Below are 17062 nucleotides of genomic sequence, written 5' to 3'. Positions count from 1 at the left end.
AGAGGTAGAAGGTTGTTCCCAAGAAGATGACGAGCATTTCCCGTTGATGTTGTTTTCAAAGAGTGTTTTAATTTCCTTAGGGTGGGCCAGGAAAGAAGGCATTTTTGTTTCACACGTTGGGGAGGTTCTCTTTGTCTTCCCCGCAAACAACACTCAATGGTTTTAGGCTTAACCCTCAATGAATGACTTTATTTATTTATTCTCACCTTGTCTTCTTCGTTTCCTTTGTTTTTAAGGGTGAGTTTGGTTAAAGAAAAAAATATGAGAAAAAATTAAAAAGAAATATTTGAATTAACATAAAAAATAAAAGATTTATATTATTTTTAAAAAAATATATTCTCATAAATAATAATTTCTCCCCCACAATCAAACAAGCACTGAATGAGGTTTCCTTTTATATTTCTCCGCCTTCTCTCCCTATGCGTTACTAGCTGTGTAGCTTCAGCTGCCAAAGAACAATTTACATCCAAAAAGGTGTATTGGTATAGAGGAAACAATATGTATATTATATATAATTTTTTTATGGAAGTATGTTTCAACCTACTTGATCATATATTAATTTCATCATATATTAATTTTACTCGTGTAATTATTGCTGGTTCAATTTTTTTTATATATGATAATAATTAAATATTTATTTTTTAATTAAATAGATTATTTTTAACTAATAAGGTATTTGGGTGCACGGATTGTCACACATATTATTTTAAATTTAATTATTAATTTTTATAAATATTTTTTTAGTAATGTTTTGTCATTTTTTATTGAGTGAAGTTAGTTATCATGCAAATTATTATACCGGATGTAGTCGAACCGACCCTTTATAAGATAAAGATGAATGTATTCAAAGACAACTATAGGTTTAGACTTTTTACTTAAAGATAAATTACCTAAATGAAAATATGTTCATGATGGCCCAAGATCCAAAGCTCAAAGAGGTTAATATCCTTAAGGTAAGAACTTAATTATTAGGGTTTATTTCGTATTTATTGTCTTATTTGTTAATAAAATTGAGATTTTATTTAAGAGTTAAAGTATTTTTGAATGTATTTCTTTTAAACAGACATCATATCAAGTACTGGAGTAAGATAATAGGTAGGGGTGTCAAACCAGGTCAGGTCCGACGGGTTGGTCTGGTCCGTTCTCCAAAAAAAATTGGGTTGGGTTGGAATTTGAGACTCGTAAACCGTTTAGGCCCATTCCTTTTAGTCCGCAAGTCTAGCGGGCCAAGGTGAGTCAGCCCGTGGGCTAGTGCTTTTTTTTTAAAAAAAAGATTATGAACTTTGAAATGGCTCAAATGCACTCTCGCAGTCCAAATGGCCCAAACGCATGCAAGCTAGACTAGATCCTATGGCCTCTTGAACTGAATCTCATTTCTTATTCTATTGAATCTCTTCTCTCGAGTCCTCTCTCTCAAGACTCTTTCTAGTATATTATTATTTTTAGTTATAAAAAATTATAAAGAGATAAGAGTTAGATTCAAAATTGATGTTACCAACAACATAAAGGACAATACAAAATCTGGAAAAAAAAAAATTGGCGGACTGGCGGGTGACTCACGGGCCAAGCAGACCAACTTGAAATGGGCCAAACTAGAAAATGTAGCCTATTTTGCTTAACGGGGCGGGCCGGGCTGGTCGGTTTATGGCGGGCCAAAATGGACCTGATCGGCCTGTATTGACAACCCTAATAATAGGAATAAGGAGTACATCTTAAGAAATCTATTATCCTACCATTATTGGCGTAAACAATTATTAAATTGAATTTTATAATTTTTAAGACAATAATGTAGTTAGCTTTAATCCGAAAGTACAATAGAAAAAATTAATTATTTTAGTGTAAAATATTTTTTCAAACCAAACAACTTTACAAACTAAACTATAAAAATTAGTAATAATTATTCAATTTCTAAGACATGTATGAAAAGATTTACAATAATTTATAATTTACACACTGTATCTAATCAATTAAATTAGACCTTATAATACTCGAACTTTAGGCAAGATACCACCATTATCCAAAGTGTTTGTTTTTGTTTTCTGGTAGAAACCATTATGAGTCCAAACAATTATAATGTTTCAAATTGGGTCCAATCTAGTCGATGTCCACGGCTCAAATTTAATTAGGCCCATTGCTCATGTAAAAACCCTATTTTCGCGGAAAACGTTTCCAGAATTGGTACAATGTCGCATGGACCATACTTTGCCTGAACTGAACACACCCATTTTTTCTTGATTGGGGTCAAATCCCTTATTTGGGCTAAACTTTTTTTTTAAAACATGAAATTAACTGAAAATGCATCTCATTGTATACCACTAACCATCGATATATGTCTTTTCCAAATTCGATGGAATTTTATCATAGAATGGCTTCATGACAACATGTATAATTAATGGTATCCATTAAACAATAGTAATTTGGAAGATTCAAGTTAATTTCTTTCGTCTCATCCATCACCTACTAACCTTTGTGGACTCATCGATAGACCCTAAGACTATTAGTGTTTGATTAATTGAATAATAAGAGGAAACATAACAAGAGGAAAAAAAAAGAGGGATGATTTGATCCTGTTAAGCACTTCGGAAGGAAAATATTCGAACGAATTATTAATCTTCACATATTCTCACGAGATGAACTCTGATAATATACTTAAAACTTATAAGGACTCTAACTACGTACCCTTTTTAGGCTTGATTTTTGAGTTCGAACCATTGGACTAATGATGCATTGACTAGGTCCAAATCCCGCAGAGAGGAGTTTAGAATAATTTTTTAATAAGTTTTTGAGCATTCATATTTTAAAAAAATAAGTAATTTTCTAAACATGTATTATTTTACATGGAGATGTAGATATTGGTTTTCTTGCAATGGCTTCATGGAATTGCATGATTATGGATTGCTTAATGGTCTTTCCATTGCTAAGAAAATATCAGCACATATAATATAAGGTTGCAAATTAAATCAATTATGATTAAAAAGAATTAAAATATTTTACCTTAACTTTTTAGGAAAATATTTTATTAATATATTTATGTCAATTTTTTATATTAATATAGCAATGGTAGTTTTTAATATAATTTAGGCTTAAATATTTTTTGATCTTTATTTTTCGTCTTTAAAGTATTTTATATAATATTTTTTTTTATTGTTCAAAATACTTTTTTTAGTGTTATCTAAAACACTTTAAGGATGAAAAATAAAATAAATATATTTTGAAATAATTAAAATAATTTTCTTTTACAGAAAAGAAATGAAAAAATACATTAAATTATAGAGAAAAAAATGTATATAAGCCTATAATTTATTCACGCTCTCAAATTTTTTACAAAGTTTTTTTTTTTAAAAAAAAATAGAAAACTGTTAGACATGAAAGAGAAAAAATCGAGAGAAAATCATAATAAGAAAAGTCAGTCAGTTATTCCTTTTTCTCCTTTATCCTTTCCACTACAAGGATACCCACTACTTATCCATCACTTTCTAGATTTCCGTCTGAATTCCTTGGAGATCATCATATTCTTGTTCAAGAGTCATGTGATCTCTCCTTCCTGACCATTAGTCAACAAAGAAAAGATGTGTTCGTGGAAAAAGGAAGGCTAATTTGATTACCAAATTTAAGCTATAATTAATACATATATATAGCTGGAGACTGGAGTAACTAGATAAAGATCTAAACTTGGGAGTTACGTAGGAAAAATTTCTAATATTAATAAATCATGAAAAAAATAATCATAACCCATTTAATCTACACACAACTGTTACACGAGGTTGATTCATTTTTCTCCAAAGCTCAAAATTTGCTCTTATAAGTAACTCAAGATGCATATGCTGAGCCGAGGGAAAATCAATTCAGAATAAGTGCAAAGCTAACCATGACCATTCCCTATATTTATGTAAAACTAAAGTAATTAATTAACCTACTGGTTATAACCCACTAGACCCCAATCCAAATGAAAAGTACGTAACCTCATAATCATGCTTAATTATTCTTTAATTTGTGAAAAATTATTACATGGTCCGAATCATTAAGTCGATCTATCTTTGAATGACATGTATGTGTCACACAAAGATTGATTCTTACGTGTATTAATCTTGGACCATGTAATAATTTTTTCCTGACTCTTTCACAAATTAATTAGAAAGGTTCACACTCACTAGCTTGCAACTCCTTGAGAGCATCATCACCTCATCTAGTAGCCAAAGGAAACCAACGTTGGTGGAAGGAAGATTGGTATGCCATCATGAACAACACGAAGAGAAGCAAGAGTGCCACACCCCATGGAGAGCCTCCAGCTCTGTGCAGCGACTCCCTCTCCTCCGGCAATGGTATGGGGAACGACGCTCCGCTCGAGAGGCAGTGAACGAGGAGCAACAGCAGCAGCGGCACGAGGGCGAGGAAGATCTTCACCTGCACGAGCAAGTCCTCCAACAAGGACTCGTAGTTTATGTACCACGAGAATGCTAGCACAAAGAAAAGTATTAACACGAAGAAGATGAGGTGAAGTGGGAAAGAGAAGTATTCCCACAAGTAGTAGTAGTAGGGATCGTGGTACCTAGTCATGTTAAGGGAAAAGTATAGTGATATGATGTTAGTGAGAATAAAAGTTAGGGAGAAGCTAGGAATTGAAGGTGTTTCATGTGTTGTGTGGATTCTTCTGGGGGCTTTGATGATTTGAAGAGACTGTTGGGTCATCAAAAAGGTTTATATAAGGAAATCACAGTACTCAGGACATTCATGATTGTTTCTTTGGCACTAAATTTAGAAGAGATTTTTCTCTTTGATATATATCTTGCAATTTTTATTGCAAAAAGTTGTATGATATTTATTTCTTTTGAATGTATATAGCCTGTTAGAGAATAATATAAGAACAGATCGACAATGGGTGTGGTGAAGAACTAACATAAGAAAAAGACAAGCGAGATCATGTGACAAATAATACATAGGAGTATAAAAAGAAAAGTCACAGATTTAGAGTAAACTATCAATATTTGGTCTTATAATGAAAATAATAAACTTGAATTATCTTATAATGAAATTTATTTTGTTTATAAAATAAAGAAAAGTTAAAAAGTAATAGAATATACAATGATACTCAAGAAAATGGGAATGAAAATGTATAAAAATTGAATCTTAATTTTTTATGTCACATAATGCGATTAATTTTTAATTTTGGCTTAATTATTAATATAAATATAAAGTCACAATCTTACTATAGTTATGTTTCTAGTCTAGTCATTACTTTTCTACCAATTAAAACAGGAGTCTAGTAGTTGCGTTGGCATCCGACACTGAATAGAACCAAAAAAGTAAAAAAGAAAAGGGGAAGAAAAGGAAAGTTTAAATCTATTTTTAGATTGTGCAAATATAAATAAATTTATTTTTTACATTTTCTTTATTTTGATTCATATAAATTTTATAATTCTTTAAAATAATTTTTATCTTTTAACAATAATAACAACATAATATACATTCAAATATATTATATATTCGTAATTATTTTGAAGTGACGCGTTAGTAAGTGACATCAGAAATATATAATAAGCTCTATTTATAAATTGTAAAATTTATAAGAATTAAAATTAAGAAATTAAAATCAAATTTAACTGTATTTAACAAAAGTAAAACATATACAAGTATACTGTATTATAATAAGAATTATAATATTTAGATACTCTAACATTATTAACATCTGATTATTTTTCTCTATCTATTTTTTTATCGGACCACATATGAATTATATCAATCGTTTATTTTTTTTTTTTTCCATTTTTCTCAAGCTATTTACACTCTAAGAATAAAAAGTGTCCAAATATAATTTTTCTTGTAACAAAGTGAAATTCCTGTCCATTTTGGCATGGCTTCTACAGTTCTACTGCTTTAAGAGAAAGCAGAGATTCTACTTTTTTTTTATTCTGGTGAGTAGCGAGGCATCGAGATTATCCCAGTGACGGTGAGAGTGATAATAATTCATGATTGAGATTCAAAATGGTGTCATCCAATAGGTGAGTGCCAGATACTATGGACACTGAACCAGAACGTGTGAACATGAGAAAATCAAGGAAGTTAAATTATTTTTAGAGCCATGCATGCACTGTAGTTTGTGATAAATTGGAGGCAAAGTGGGTCATGGCATTGGGAAAACTGCATCTTGCTTATTGGAGGGTGGCCCATATTTCTGTTTTCAAGCTTTATTCGTAGGGTTTGGCGAGCCATATTGTCCGTTCAGCGTATCTTATCAGATAAAATTACGTGGATTTGCATATTCCTATGAAAAAATAAATGACATTGGTACTCCTCGTTAAGTATAGTATATACTACACTCAATGATATATAAAAGAGAAAATAAAATAAAATAAAAGATAAATATTACTATTATTGATTCATGTTATCCATCATATCCATGCAAGTACCATGATGCATTGTTCCTCTCCGTTCCTTTACTGTTTTTACTTTCTTTAGTCCTTGAAATATTCTCTTACCTGTAATAATGCAGAGCGCATAGAATCTACGATTTTGTTTAGGTACGTTGGACCACTGTAGTTTAGTAAATCCAAGCATCACAAATTCACAATAAAGGCTATATTCGCCGATCGATAAAAAAAAAAAAATACAATAAAGGCTATATACTGAATAAATCCAGTTGCATGCACGTATAGAGCAACCTGGTCGGTGCTAGGCTTTCGTTTCATTCATTTAATTGAAAATGACTCCACATGAAAAAGGAAAATAACAACTTTAAAATATTTGAATGAATTGTTTATAATAGAAATAAGACTTAATTATATTTTTAGTTATTCAAATTAGAGAGTCTATTTTTCTAGTATTTTATTTCAATTTTTAAATTTAAAAAATGCTCCTTTTAGTCCATTTTTAAAATTTCAAAGACTAAACAATATAAGTTTTTATTTAAGAAAATAAACTAAAACATACTTTTTGAATTTGAGAAAATAAAAAAAATGTAAATTTTTATTCGAGGAACTACTAAGAAAAATAAATCTCTTTAATTTGATGTATGGACTAAACAATATAATCAAGTTTAGAAATAAAGTTATGAAATAATCAATTTTAATAATTTAGTCAGTCACACACGAACAATTCACACACGATAAATTAATTTATTATATCCAAATAAATAAATTAATGATATAGGAATTAGTCGCATTACTTTAACAATTGCTTCCTCTTTTTTTAAGCCAAAAAAGGAGAGTCTATCAAGGGAAGGAACTGGTCACATCCTAACTAACTATGTTGACACCCAACCAATCATTCCCAAATATATATAAATAAGAAAAAGAAAGGAGAATCAATAGATCCAAATACAACTGCAAGGGGGAGCCAAGCCAAACCCAAGCAACCAAACAAGCAAGAACTATCTTTAGAAACAAGACATTTGATCTGGATGGTTTAGTGATGAAGATTAAGGCATCAGCTTGGAAATGGATGACTTATAGAAATGGAAATAGAACCAGTGTATCTTTTCCAAGAGTGGTGTATGGTGTATCTCACAAATGGTAATCTTCTTTGGACCATGACCAGACTCTAGATATGGGCTAACTTGGAAGTTGCAAATCAATATTGATGTTTTTTGTTCGACTGGGCTATATATACATGATGTTTTTTTGTTTCTATTGGGGTATATATACAAGGGATACTTTTTTGGCTGGATACAACACATGTTTTGGTTTTATGGAGGACTTATCCTTTTTTTGTTGCTGATCCTCCCTTTGTAACTCTGGTACACTGATGTATACGTAACTATATATATCATTCTATTAATAAAATCTTTTTTTTTTACATTTAAAAAAACCTACTACGGAAACTTGGCATGGAATCGCACCAAGAAAAACCAAGAGTATCCCTCCCACCCCTTCTTATTTATAAGAAAAAAGCCTTAACCAAACTATCTCACACGACTAACTCACTCACTAATATAACTAACAGATAGGTAACTATACTAACCTATTAATTGTAGCTACCTACTAATGGGGAGTACCTAACACTTCTGTTCTCTGTGGATTGTATTTATTATTATATCCAAATAAATCAATGATATAAGAATTAAATTATCATTGTTATCCCATTATAATTAATTTTATGTAGGAATAGTCTGGAAGTCTCTTCGAAGAAGCGGTGGTTTATACTCACGCACTAAATGGTCTTTTTAAAAAATGATCCTGTTAGCATCTCTCAAATCTTCTCATTCTTGCTAATTGAGATCTTTATTTGATACCCTTTTTGTGTTCTTTTCTTCTGTTGTTTTGTGTGACTCAACTCTTATTTAAGCAAATATGGTTGCAGTCTTGCAGATCGATCATCATTTTGCTGACAGAAAATTAATTTGGTGATTGATTAAACTTTCTTGATATATGAACTAATTAACATTGTATGCATATACTTTGTGCTATATGTTTTGGAAAAATGACATTTTATTTAGTTCGCAATTCTTATTGGAGAGTAAGATGAGACTCTAGGCCAATAGAGCATTGGATAATACTATAAAAGTCAGTCTTTACCAATTGGTAGTGTTGATTTCTTTTACTCAAATATACTAGTATATCAGAGTTACTTTTGTTGTCATTATTTATAATTAATTGTCTTTACTTTTGATCTGTCATGTAGCTAGAGTGCCCCATGACATTAGGGGGGGGGGGGGGGGGTGGTATATATTGACTTAAACATTGCCCAGCTCTACTTTGTGAGTATAATAACATAAATTTTATGTCAAACTTAGAATCACTAACTGAAGAATAAAAAACTTTTTTAATTACAATAATTGTTGGTCAATATATTCACGGACAGATTTGATCTATTTAAATTGAGGACCCTCACATAGAATGACATATAAAAAGAGATAGAATGAATCTGACAAAGTTATATAACACAACTAAATTGGATAAATTGATATTTTGTAGTTGTAATTTTGATGTCAATCTGTCTTAAAAGTTTGAATTTTATTTCCCAGTGTCGTTGTTAATTAGAGAAGACAAAGAAGCTTCTTATCGTTCCAGATGGACGTGATGGGCGAGCATTCACCCTTAGCGTGATTCATTTATTATATTTTAAAAGCGAATGAGAATTAAAATCAATTATACTACTTTTAAAATATTTTATTTTTTTAAAGATTAGTATTAATTATTAATTTATTAGACCATATAAATTCTGATTGTTTTCTCAAATATCACGTAGGCCGAGACATCAAAAGACCTGTGTTTGAATGAAAGACAACTCTTAAACAAGCCCTCGCACAGGCACCAATTAGTGCTACCCTTTTTATGGGACACAATGGGAATTTTCCTGAGTGACGCAAGTAATTCTATTCAGTTCACTTCTAGAATGGAAGATATGCAGCTCTTAATTGTCCGTTTCATATTATAGGAGTTACATATCAAGACGCCAAATTCGATATCACTAATTAATTGTTGTAACAATTTTGAATCAGTTAATTCATTTACTTAGTGATAAATTATTGATAAGTTTGATATTAATAATTAAATTAATTAAATTTCTTAATTATTAATTAAAAATAGTATATAGAGGAGCAGAGTGTAGAATTATATATCTTGTATAGTAAAATGATGTGTCAAACTACATGCATGGTTGATGGAAAACCGGTCAACCTATGACAGCCCTAGCACGGATATAGATTCCATGCTTTTATTTCTTAATTCTACATACTATACTTATTACATGGAGTACACACGTATGTGTGTCTTCAGTTCATGTTTGTGTTTTTTTACTTCAGCAACATTTGCAGCCCTTTCGACCGCAGCATTTGCATCCTCCGCCATGTCCACCGCCATGTCCCCAGCCTCCACCATGTCCCCAGCCTCCACCGTGTCCCCCGCTTCCACCATGTCCCCCACTTCCACCATGTCCTCCACTTCCACCACTTCTCCAGGCATCTGGCCGTGTCTTTGGTTCTTCTGCTGCACAGGCATAGACAAACATTTTTAAATATATATCGATTTGTTAATTTGTTTCGTATTCTTTTTTTAAAAAAGTTACATTTACGTGCATACCTACTAAGCATAATAAAATTAATTAACAGTAACACCCGCAAAAAATACATTATGGAAATGGGGTATTGTGGTATATATGCATTATATATAAATTTTTAAAAGTGCCAATGTATGCCAAAACGCAAGCAATAATGCAAATCAATTTTTTTTTAGCATGTCGAATATAAATATATAATGTCTTATACCATATAATTTCAATTTGGCAATAAAATTAAAGGAGGAGATATGTCTTAAGGTTATGACATTTGAAACTAAAACTGAATAGCATAAATTTGATATATATTAGGATTTTGTTTCTCGGTTCCAATACTGCAACCTTGGACAATATAATTGCATGCATGGGATATCATTCTTAGGATTTTTAGGAGAATTTTTAGATCTAGAGTTTGGATAATTTGTAATATATTAAAGGGGCAATCGTATTGCTACAAATGTAGTCGCACTCAATTAGCAGACTTCTATAACTTGAATGTATTGATAAATCTCAAAATAAATTCAAGCAAATAAATCAATACATGAGCAAAATATATTAAAGAAGAAAGCAATTGTGCGGGCATGGTAACTACATAGCCACCACACTACCTTAGCGACTAGATTAGAAAATAATTTAAATTTCAAAACTAATGTTTGATTGTTTTACTTATTGAGTGGGGAATAGGAGTAGCAAGAAAGAAAGCATGTAGAATAAGTGGAAGAACAATGGTTCTTGGCGTGATTTGAGAAAGGAAGATGCAGCTAGTTATGCAATAGACACTACCTTGTGTCGCATCTTTGGATGGCTCAGTTGCCACAACACAGATGAGAAGCAGTGCGCAGAGTAAGCACAAGGAGAAAAAGGGCTTGGTATTCATCTTTGCAATTAGTTTAATTATATAAGATGAGTTTGTTGTGAAGTATATAGATTTTGTGTTTTTCGACAGCTATTTATAGTGATCATGGGTGAAGATAAACGAAAGAAATGAAGTAGATGACAGTGGCCATTAAATTCGTTTTCTTAAACTATGGTCTATCTCTAGGGTTAGATAACTGGAATTGTTTGGCTGATTGCGAGGATAATAGGGGGTCAATGAGCCCTATCAACACCGATTGAGCCATTAAAGTGTTAAACTGGGACAGCTGTGTATACTGAGGTAAGCAAGTTTATCAGAAGATGGCAACTGGCAAGTGACTAAGAGAATGTGCAAACTGGTTGCATCAGATTTAATTATATAATATAAGAAAGAAGAAGGATTGCATGCATCATGTAATTAATTAACTTTGAAATATTAATTGAACAAATTGCTACATATAATCACTTATCGGCATGGATATATTAGTGTTTCAGTCGAATATTTCAAAAGTTTAAGTTGGGATTCCTAAAAGTTTAAGTCATAAACAAACTTTGGGATGACAATGATAGAGATGATGCATATGTTGATGTGGTGCTTATTATGTGATAAGTGAATAACAAGTTTGTAAAATGGCAAATTAAAGTGTTCATGAGCTCCTTGGACAGACACAAGGCGTAGGCCACTAAGTCATGCGTTAATTACTAAGTTTATAGAATATAAGTATATTATATCTATTATTATTGCATGAATTATTTTTTTTAATTTTCATTTTACAAATTTATTTATTATAAACATGTAAAAATTCATTTATATAAAATAAAATAAATAATAAATAAATTATACTTAAAAATAAGAATTATTGTTTTACATATATTAATAAAATTTTAATATGTGAAATTTATTTTATATAATTAATATTTTTTAATATAATTTATATTTTTATTTTTTTGTTATGTATTTGTAGATACCTAGTAAAAATTAAACCTTTATCATCTGTTTTGTGTCTTTTTATTTATATATTTTCTTTAAAAAAAGTTTATATATTTTTTTTAATTTATAAGTTCAAAACTATATGATTACTACATTTTCAATAATTTATCTGTATTATTTTAAAGGCTTATTTATTATATGATTATTTATCTCTATTTAATTTTTTATTTGTTTATATATCTACCATAAAGGAGTAAAAAAATAGTTTAATAGTAATATTTTATATACTATATATATATATATATATATATATATATATATATATATATATATATATTTGTTTTTTGACAGAAGAAAAACCAGATAGTTTGATAATATATTTCAAAATAACATTATTTTAGTAATTTTTTAAATAATATTATTTTGGTAAATCTTCCGTCTTATATATTCCATATCCCTATCCATATGTACAAGTTTATTTTTAATTACTAACTCTTAATCAAGCCCCTGGCTTGTTTTTTTTTTTTTTTTTTTTTGCAAAATATAATAAAAAAAATACGCACGTACTTACACATACTCCTGTGTTTTTCGGTGTTCATATCAGCAAAAATAGAGATGGTTCAAAAGTTGATCGTTGGATAATATCAATATCACCATTGTCTTCTGATAAAGCACAACATTTTTCTGCAGAAGTTTTGGTCATCACCTTAGAACAAACTTGTTGCTTACAGAAACTTTTCCTTTCAATTTTCGGACAGCCCCTTCCTGCAAAGAATAAACCATTGATTGCTTTATATGATAGGAAAGTGGTATACACAAATACTAGTTTAATTACTAAATAGTTATAAATCGACAGAATGATGGAGATATTGCCGTCAAACAAAATAATGTAGGAAACAAGGGAATTTCAAACCATTGGTACTTGTTAATTGTTATTACCTTTGGTTCTTTAATTTTATGAAACATTTTTTAATGTTTGTCATATTTTTATAAGACATCTTCTGAATTTTTCACTATATTAATTTTTTATATGAAAACACGCTTTCATTAACTAATTAAGTAAATTATATTAAAAAACTAATTAAGTAAAAAATCAGAAGAATGGAATATTAATATAATCTTAAGGAGTACTATATAATTTTCTAAAATTATATATAATAAAATATATTTTTTTGACATATATATTTGTCATTGGAAATAATTTTACTTAAGTTGAGTAAGACTATTATAAGTGATAAAGATCTCCATTTAATTATTTAACATAATTATATATCTAATTAAGATTTAATCTTTATATCATTGGTTAAATTGAAATAACTACATGTGAATTGATTTACATTTACATGCTCCGCTGTTAAATTACTAATAAGTTTAATATTTAACTAAATTTCTTAATCATTAATTAAAAGAGTATGAACAGATTAAGAGAATTATAATAACTCTGATGATAAGTGGTGGTATAGGCAAAAAATGTGTCAAGTACATGCTTTTATTTCTTATTTCTTACATACTAGATACTTATTAGATGGACTCAACAAGTATAGATGTGTTCAGTTAATATGTGTAATTTTTACTTCAACAACATGTGACTTTTTGACAAGAATAGTATTTTTTTTTTAAAAAAACAAACTATTCAACAGAAAAGAGTGGTATGAAAACTGTCTATATTATAGGGGTTATATTTGTTAAGTAGGCACTGCAGGAGGTATTATCCTGTGTGACAAGTCCTCCTCCATTTGTCGTTTAGCAGGAGGCACGCCACTTTGGCGGGCTTTCTGGTTTCAGGATTTAGTATTGACTTAGTTGAGGCTAATGAAGAAAATCCGACTCTAAGTGCAGATTTTTTATTCAATTATACATTCCTAATAAAAAAATATAATATTCCTTGATAAAAAATAACATTTTTTTACATTTTCTTTTGAGAGATTATTTAGTTATTTATACCACATTGTGTTTTTGGTTTAAATAATTTCAAGGTGTAATCCTTCATTTGTACATATTTTATATAATGTTCTAGTAGGATCCTCAAATTAAAAAAGTAAAGAAATAAATTCATCAGTGTTGGCTAAGCTGCCTCAAAAAGAAAAAATATAGTACCTCAGGAAGGTGACACTTTGACACCAAAAGTGAAGTCTTTGGATGAACGACAAGCGGAGGAAAAGAATTTTCAATTACGATGACACATCTTGCATTGTATTGACAAAAATAACCTCAAATGTAAATAATTTTTATACTATTCTTTTTTGATAAATATTTTTTTTAATACTACTCTTGTAAAAAAAGTCAACATCTGCAGCCACTTCGACCACAACATGTCAACATCCGAATCCTCTGTCATGTCTCCAGCCTCCACAGTATCCTTCTCGTCTTCCCCAGGCATCTAATACTGACTGTCTTAATTTGATTCTTCTGCTGCACAGACAAATACAAATATTTTTAAATATATAGATTCTTCTCTTTTCTTTCTTTTTCGAAAGTTACATATGCATGCTTAATTACATACGTACATAAGTATACTAACCAGAAGCAGTAAAAAAAAAAAAACTTCCAAGCAGACAAATATTCATGTGGTAGCACCTGAAAATAATATATTATGGAAATGGGATCTTGTAGTATATACAATATACATGTTTTGGAGTATAATTAAGAAAAGTGCCAATGTATGCCAAAACGCAAAGCAATAGTGCAATATATATAGAATATCTTTGAACATGTAGAATATAATGTTTTTATATGCCATATAGTTTCAACTTGGCAATAAAAGGAGGAGAAACGTCTTAAGGTGATGAGATTTGAAACTTAAACTGAATAACAGAAACTTGATATTAGGATTTTGTTTTTCGGTTCCACTGCAACCTTGGACATTATTATATTTGCACGAATGATATTATTCTTAGGATCTCAGGAGACTTTTTAATGTTTGGATACTTTGTAATTGGCATTACTATTACTGCAAATGTAGACACTTTAGGGGTTCAATACTAGATTTGTATAACTTCAATGTATTGATAAATCTTAAATAACTTCATATCTATACAAATAAATCAAAACATGAATATTAAAGAAGATAATGATATTGTACTGCAAATGCATAATATTTAGAGTAGGAAATAACTTAAATTTCAAGAAGTGTAGGCTAATTGGAAGGACAATGGTTCTAGGTGATTTGAGAGAGGAACAAATGTCACTAGTTATATAATATTCATTGGCTGGTACATAATTAAGAAGAATTGAGCAGGATGCATGGTTTTTTTATTCTTTTATTTTTTATTTGTTGATATTTAATTTATGCTGAGAAATTTGACTTATCATTTTAATATGTGAGTTTTCTTTCTTAATTATATATTTTTTTACACAAAATTTAAATATAAGAATTTTTTTAAAGGATCCCAACTCAATTCAACTTAACCAATAATGTGTTAATAGTCACATTGTTTGCTTTTACCTAAAAATCAACAGGCATTTTTATAAAGAGCTATAAGCATTTTTGAAATGATTTTTTTAATTAACATATCTTAATTATCAATATTGTTAACTTTTGTTAGTAAAGGAATTCGAATTTATAACATTTCCTCTCTTCCCCACTGAAACCATTTTATATATCCACATTTCTTAAATGAATTAAAAGTCCACTTGGCTATATTTTACCCAAGAAATTTTCTAAAAATTATTTTAAAAACCTGAAACTAAAAACTCATAACTACCTCAAATAGTCTTTCATTTTTTTATCATAGAGTTATTGATAACTAATTTGATAGTCAATTTTGACTAAAAATTATTATAATTTTTTATTATACTGTTATTTTTAATGAAATAATAAAGAAATTAATATTTTTGTAGTTTTTCATCCGTAGAATTTAAAAGAAGAAGATTTTAAGTGTTTTGAAGGAAAATTGATACAAAAACTTGAAGAAAAAATTAAAGATTGGAACAGTCCGCTTAGCGTGCAAGACAGGCTCAACACATTTCCTCGTTTAGCGACCAACTCATGCTTAGCGTGAAGAAGACCCATGAATAAGCTCAAAGGCACGCTTAGCGTGAAAGTCTGCGCTGAGCGTGAGATCACGTGAAAATTAAACTACCTTAGACTTATAAAAGGAGTATGAAGCATAAGGAAAAAAATACAACTTACACACCGGAACAATACCATCCCAGAGACTCAGAGCTCTCTAATAGGGAAAACCCTCTTTCTATGTCTATTAGCCCATTTTTCTCCTATATCCATCTCTCTTCTTTTATATCCACATCAGTCTCTAAAGTATAAAGCTTCTCATGACAATGAGAGGTTAAACCCCATCGTTGGGAGCCTAGCTAGCAGCCAAATGACATTGTAATGTAATCTTTCCTTGCTATCTATTTAATGCAATGCCAATTTTTATTGTTTCTTTCATGTGCTTTATTGTTATTGTTATTGTATGGCCTGATCATCCATGCATTAGTTTTAGGGGTTATATGCTCGGAAATGATAATTTCTAAAGAATTGGGAAATGACATCTCAATAATTCATTACTAGAAATAGAGTGACTTTGTTATGTCGCTGCATACATCTTCATACTTAATGCAATTTATCATTCAATCTTTGCAAAGGGATTTGAGAGAAAAATAGATAAATAAATTAAGCTCTTCATCATGAGGGATCGGGGTTGAGTGTCTTAGTAGATGTGGGTGAAAATTGGGATAATATTAAATAGAGAAAATCATTAACATTGCATCACACCACAAGTAGTTTTGGTATGCTAGGTCCTAACATATTTGCATTCTGAATTTATTTATTTTATCATCATCTTTATCTCTTATTTCTCTTATCTTTTACATTAAAATTCCTTACTATTTTATCTTCTACTTTTTTAATTTAAATCTTTTATCTTCTATTTTTATCATTTAAATCTTTATCTTATCTCTTGTCTTTCTTTATCTTTTAGTTTAAATTGGGTTGCATCAATCTAAGTATAAACAAAGTTCATGCGAATTTGATACTCAGACTTTTGAGTACTTTATTACTTGAGACAAATTAGTACACCTGCCAATGAGTTAACAGTTATCAAATCAAACAAACATTATTTTTACATAATTTCAATCTTTTTTTTTTAAATTGGGCTGGTATCCAATTGAGGCACTAAATTGATAAGTCATTAGTCAAACTAATATGTTACTAATTGAATTGTACAACTTAATTAACTTAAGTAATATAAAATATAAGCAACTGTATTATTTGATACATCAAACAATTTTAAAGTTCTTGGTTTATTTCTTAAGTGTAACATTTTTTACATTTTAATAAAATTT

At 29.6% G+C, this 17062-nt stretch overlaps 1 protein-coding gene and 1 long non-coding RNA gene across 3 annotated transcripts; both read right to left on the bottom strand.

Annotated features, from left to right (window-relative positions):
- Positions 1–3679: 3679 nt before the first annotated feature.
- On the bottom strand, positions 3680–4811 carry LOC100780743 (uncharacterized). The gene has a single exon (XM_003518366.5). It carries the CDS (start codon positions 4687–4689, stop codon positions 4183–4185), a length of 507 nt encoding a protein of 168 aa, XP_003518414.2. The 5' UTR covers positions 4690–4811; the 3' UTR covers positions 3680–4182.
- A 4730-nt stretch (positions 4812–9541) lies between these two features.
- On the bottom strand, positions 9542–10931 carry LOC100788239 (uncharacterized). Of its 2 annotated transcripts, none has more exons than XR_413312.4 (2): positions 10774–10931; positions 9542–9923 (listed from the first exon to the last, which is right to left on the bottom strand). It is a non-coding gene; the product is annotated as an uncharacterized lncRNA (long non-coding RNA). The 2 variants fall into 2 exon arrangements; XR_413313.4 differs by having other exon boundaries at positions 9542–9920; positions 10774–10930.
- Between the last annotated feature and the right edge of the window lie 6131 nt (positions 10932–17062).

Source organism: Glycine max, chromosome 2 (genome assembly GCF_000004515.6).
Source record: "Glycine max cultivar Williams 82 chromosome 2, Glycine_max_v4.0, whole genome shotgun sequence".
NCBI classification, from domain to species: Eukaryota; Viridiplantae; Streptophyta; class Magnoliopsida; order Fabales; family Fabaceae; genus Glycine; species Glycine max.
This window is presented reverse-complemented; position numbering and strand designations above follow the sequence as displayed.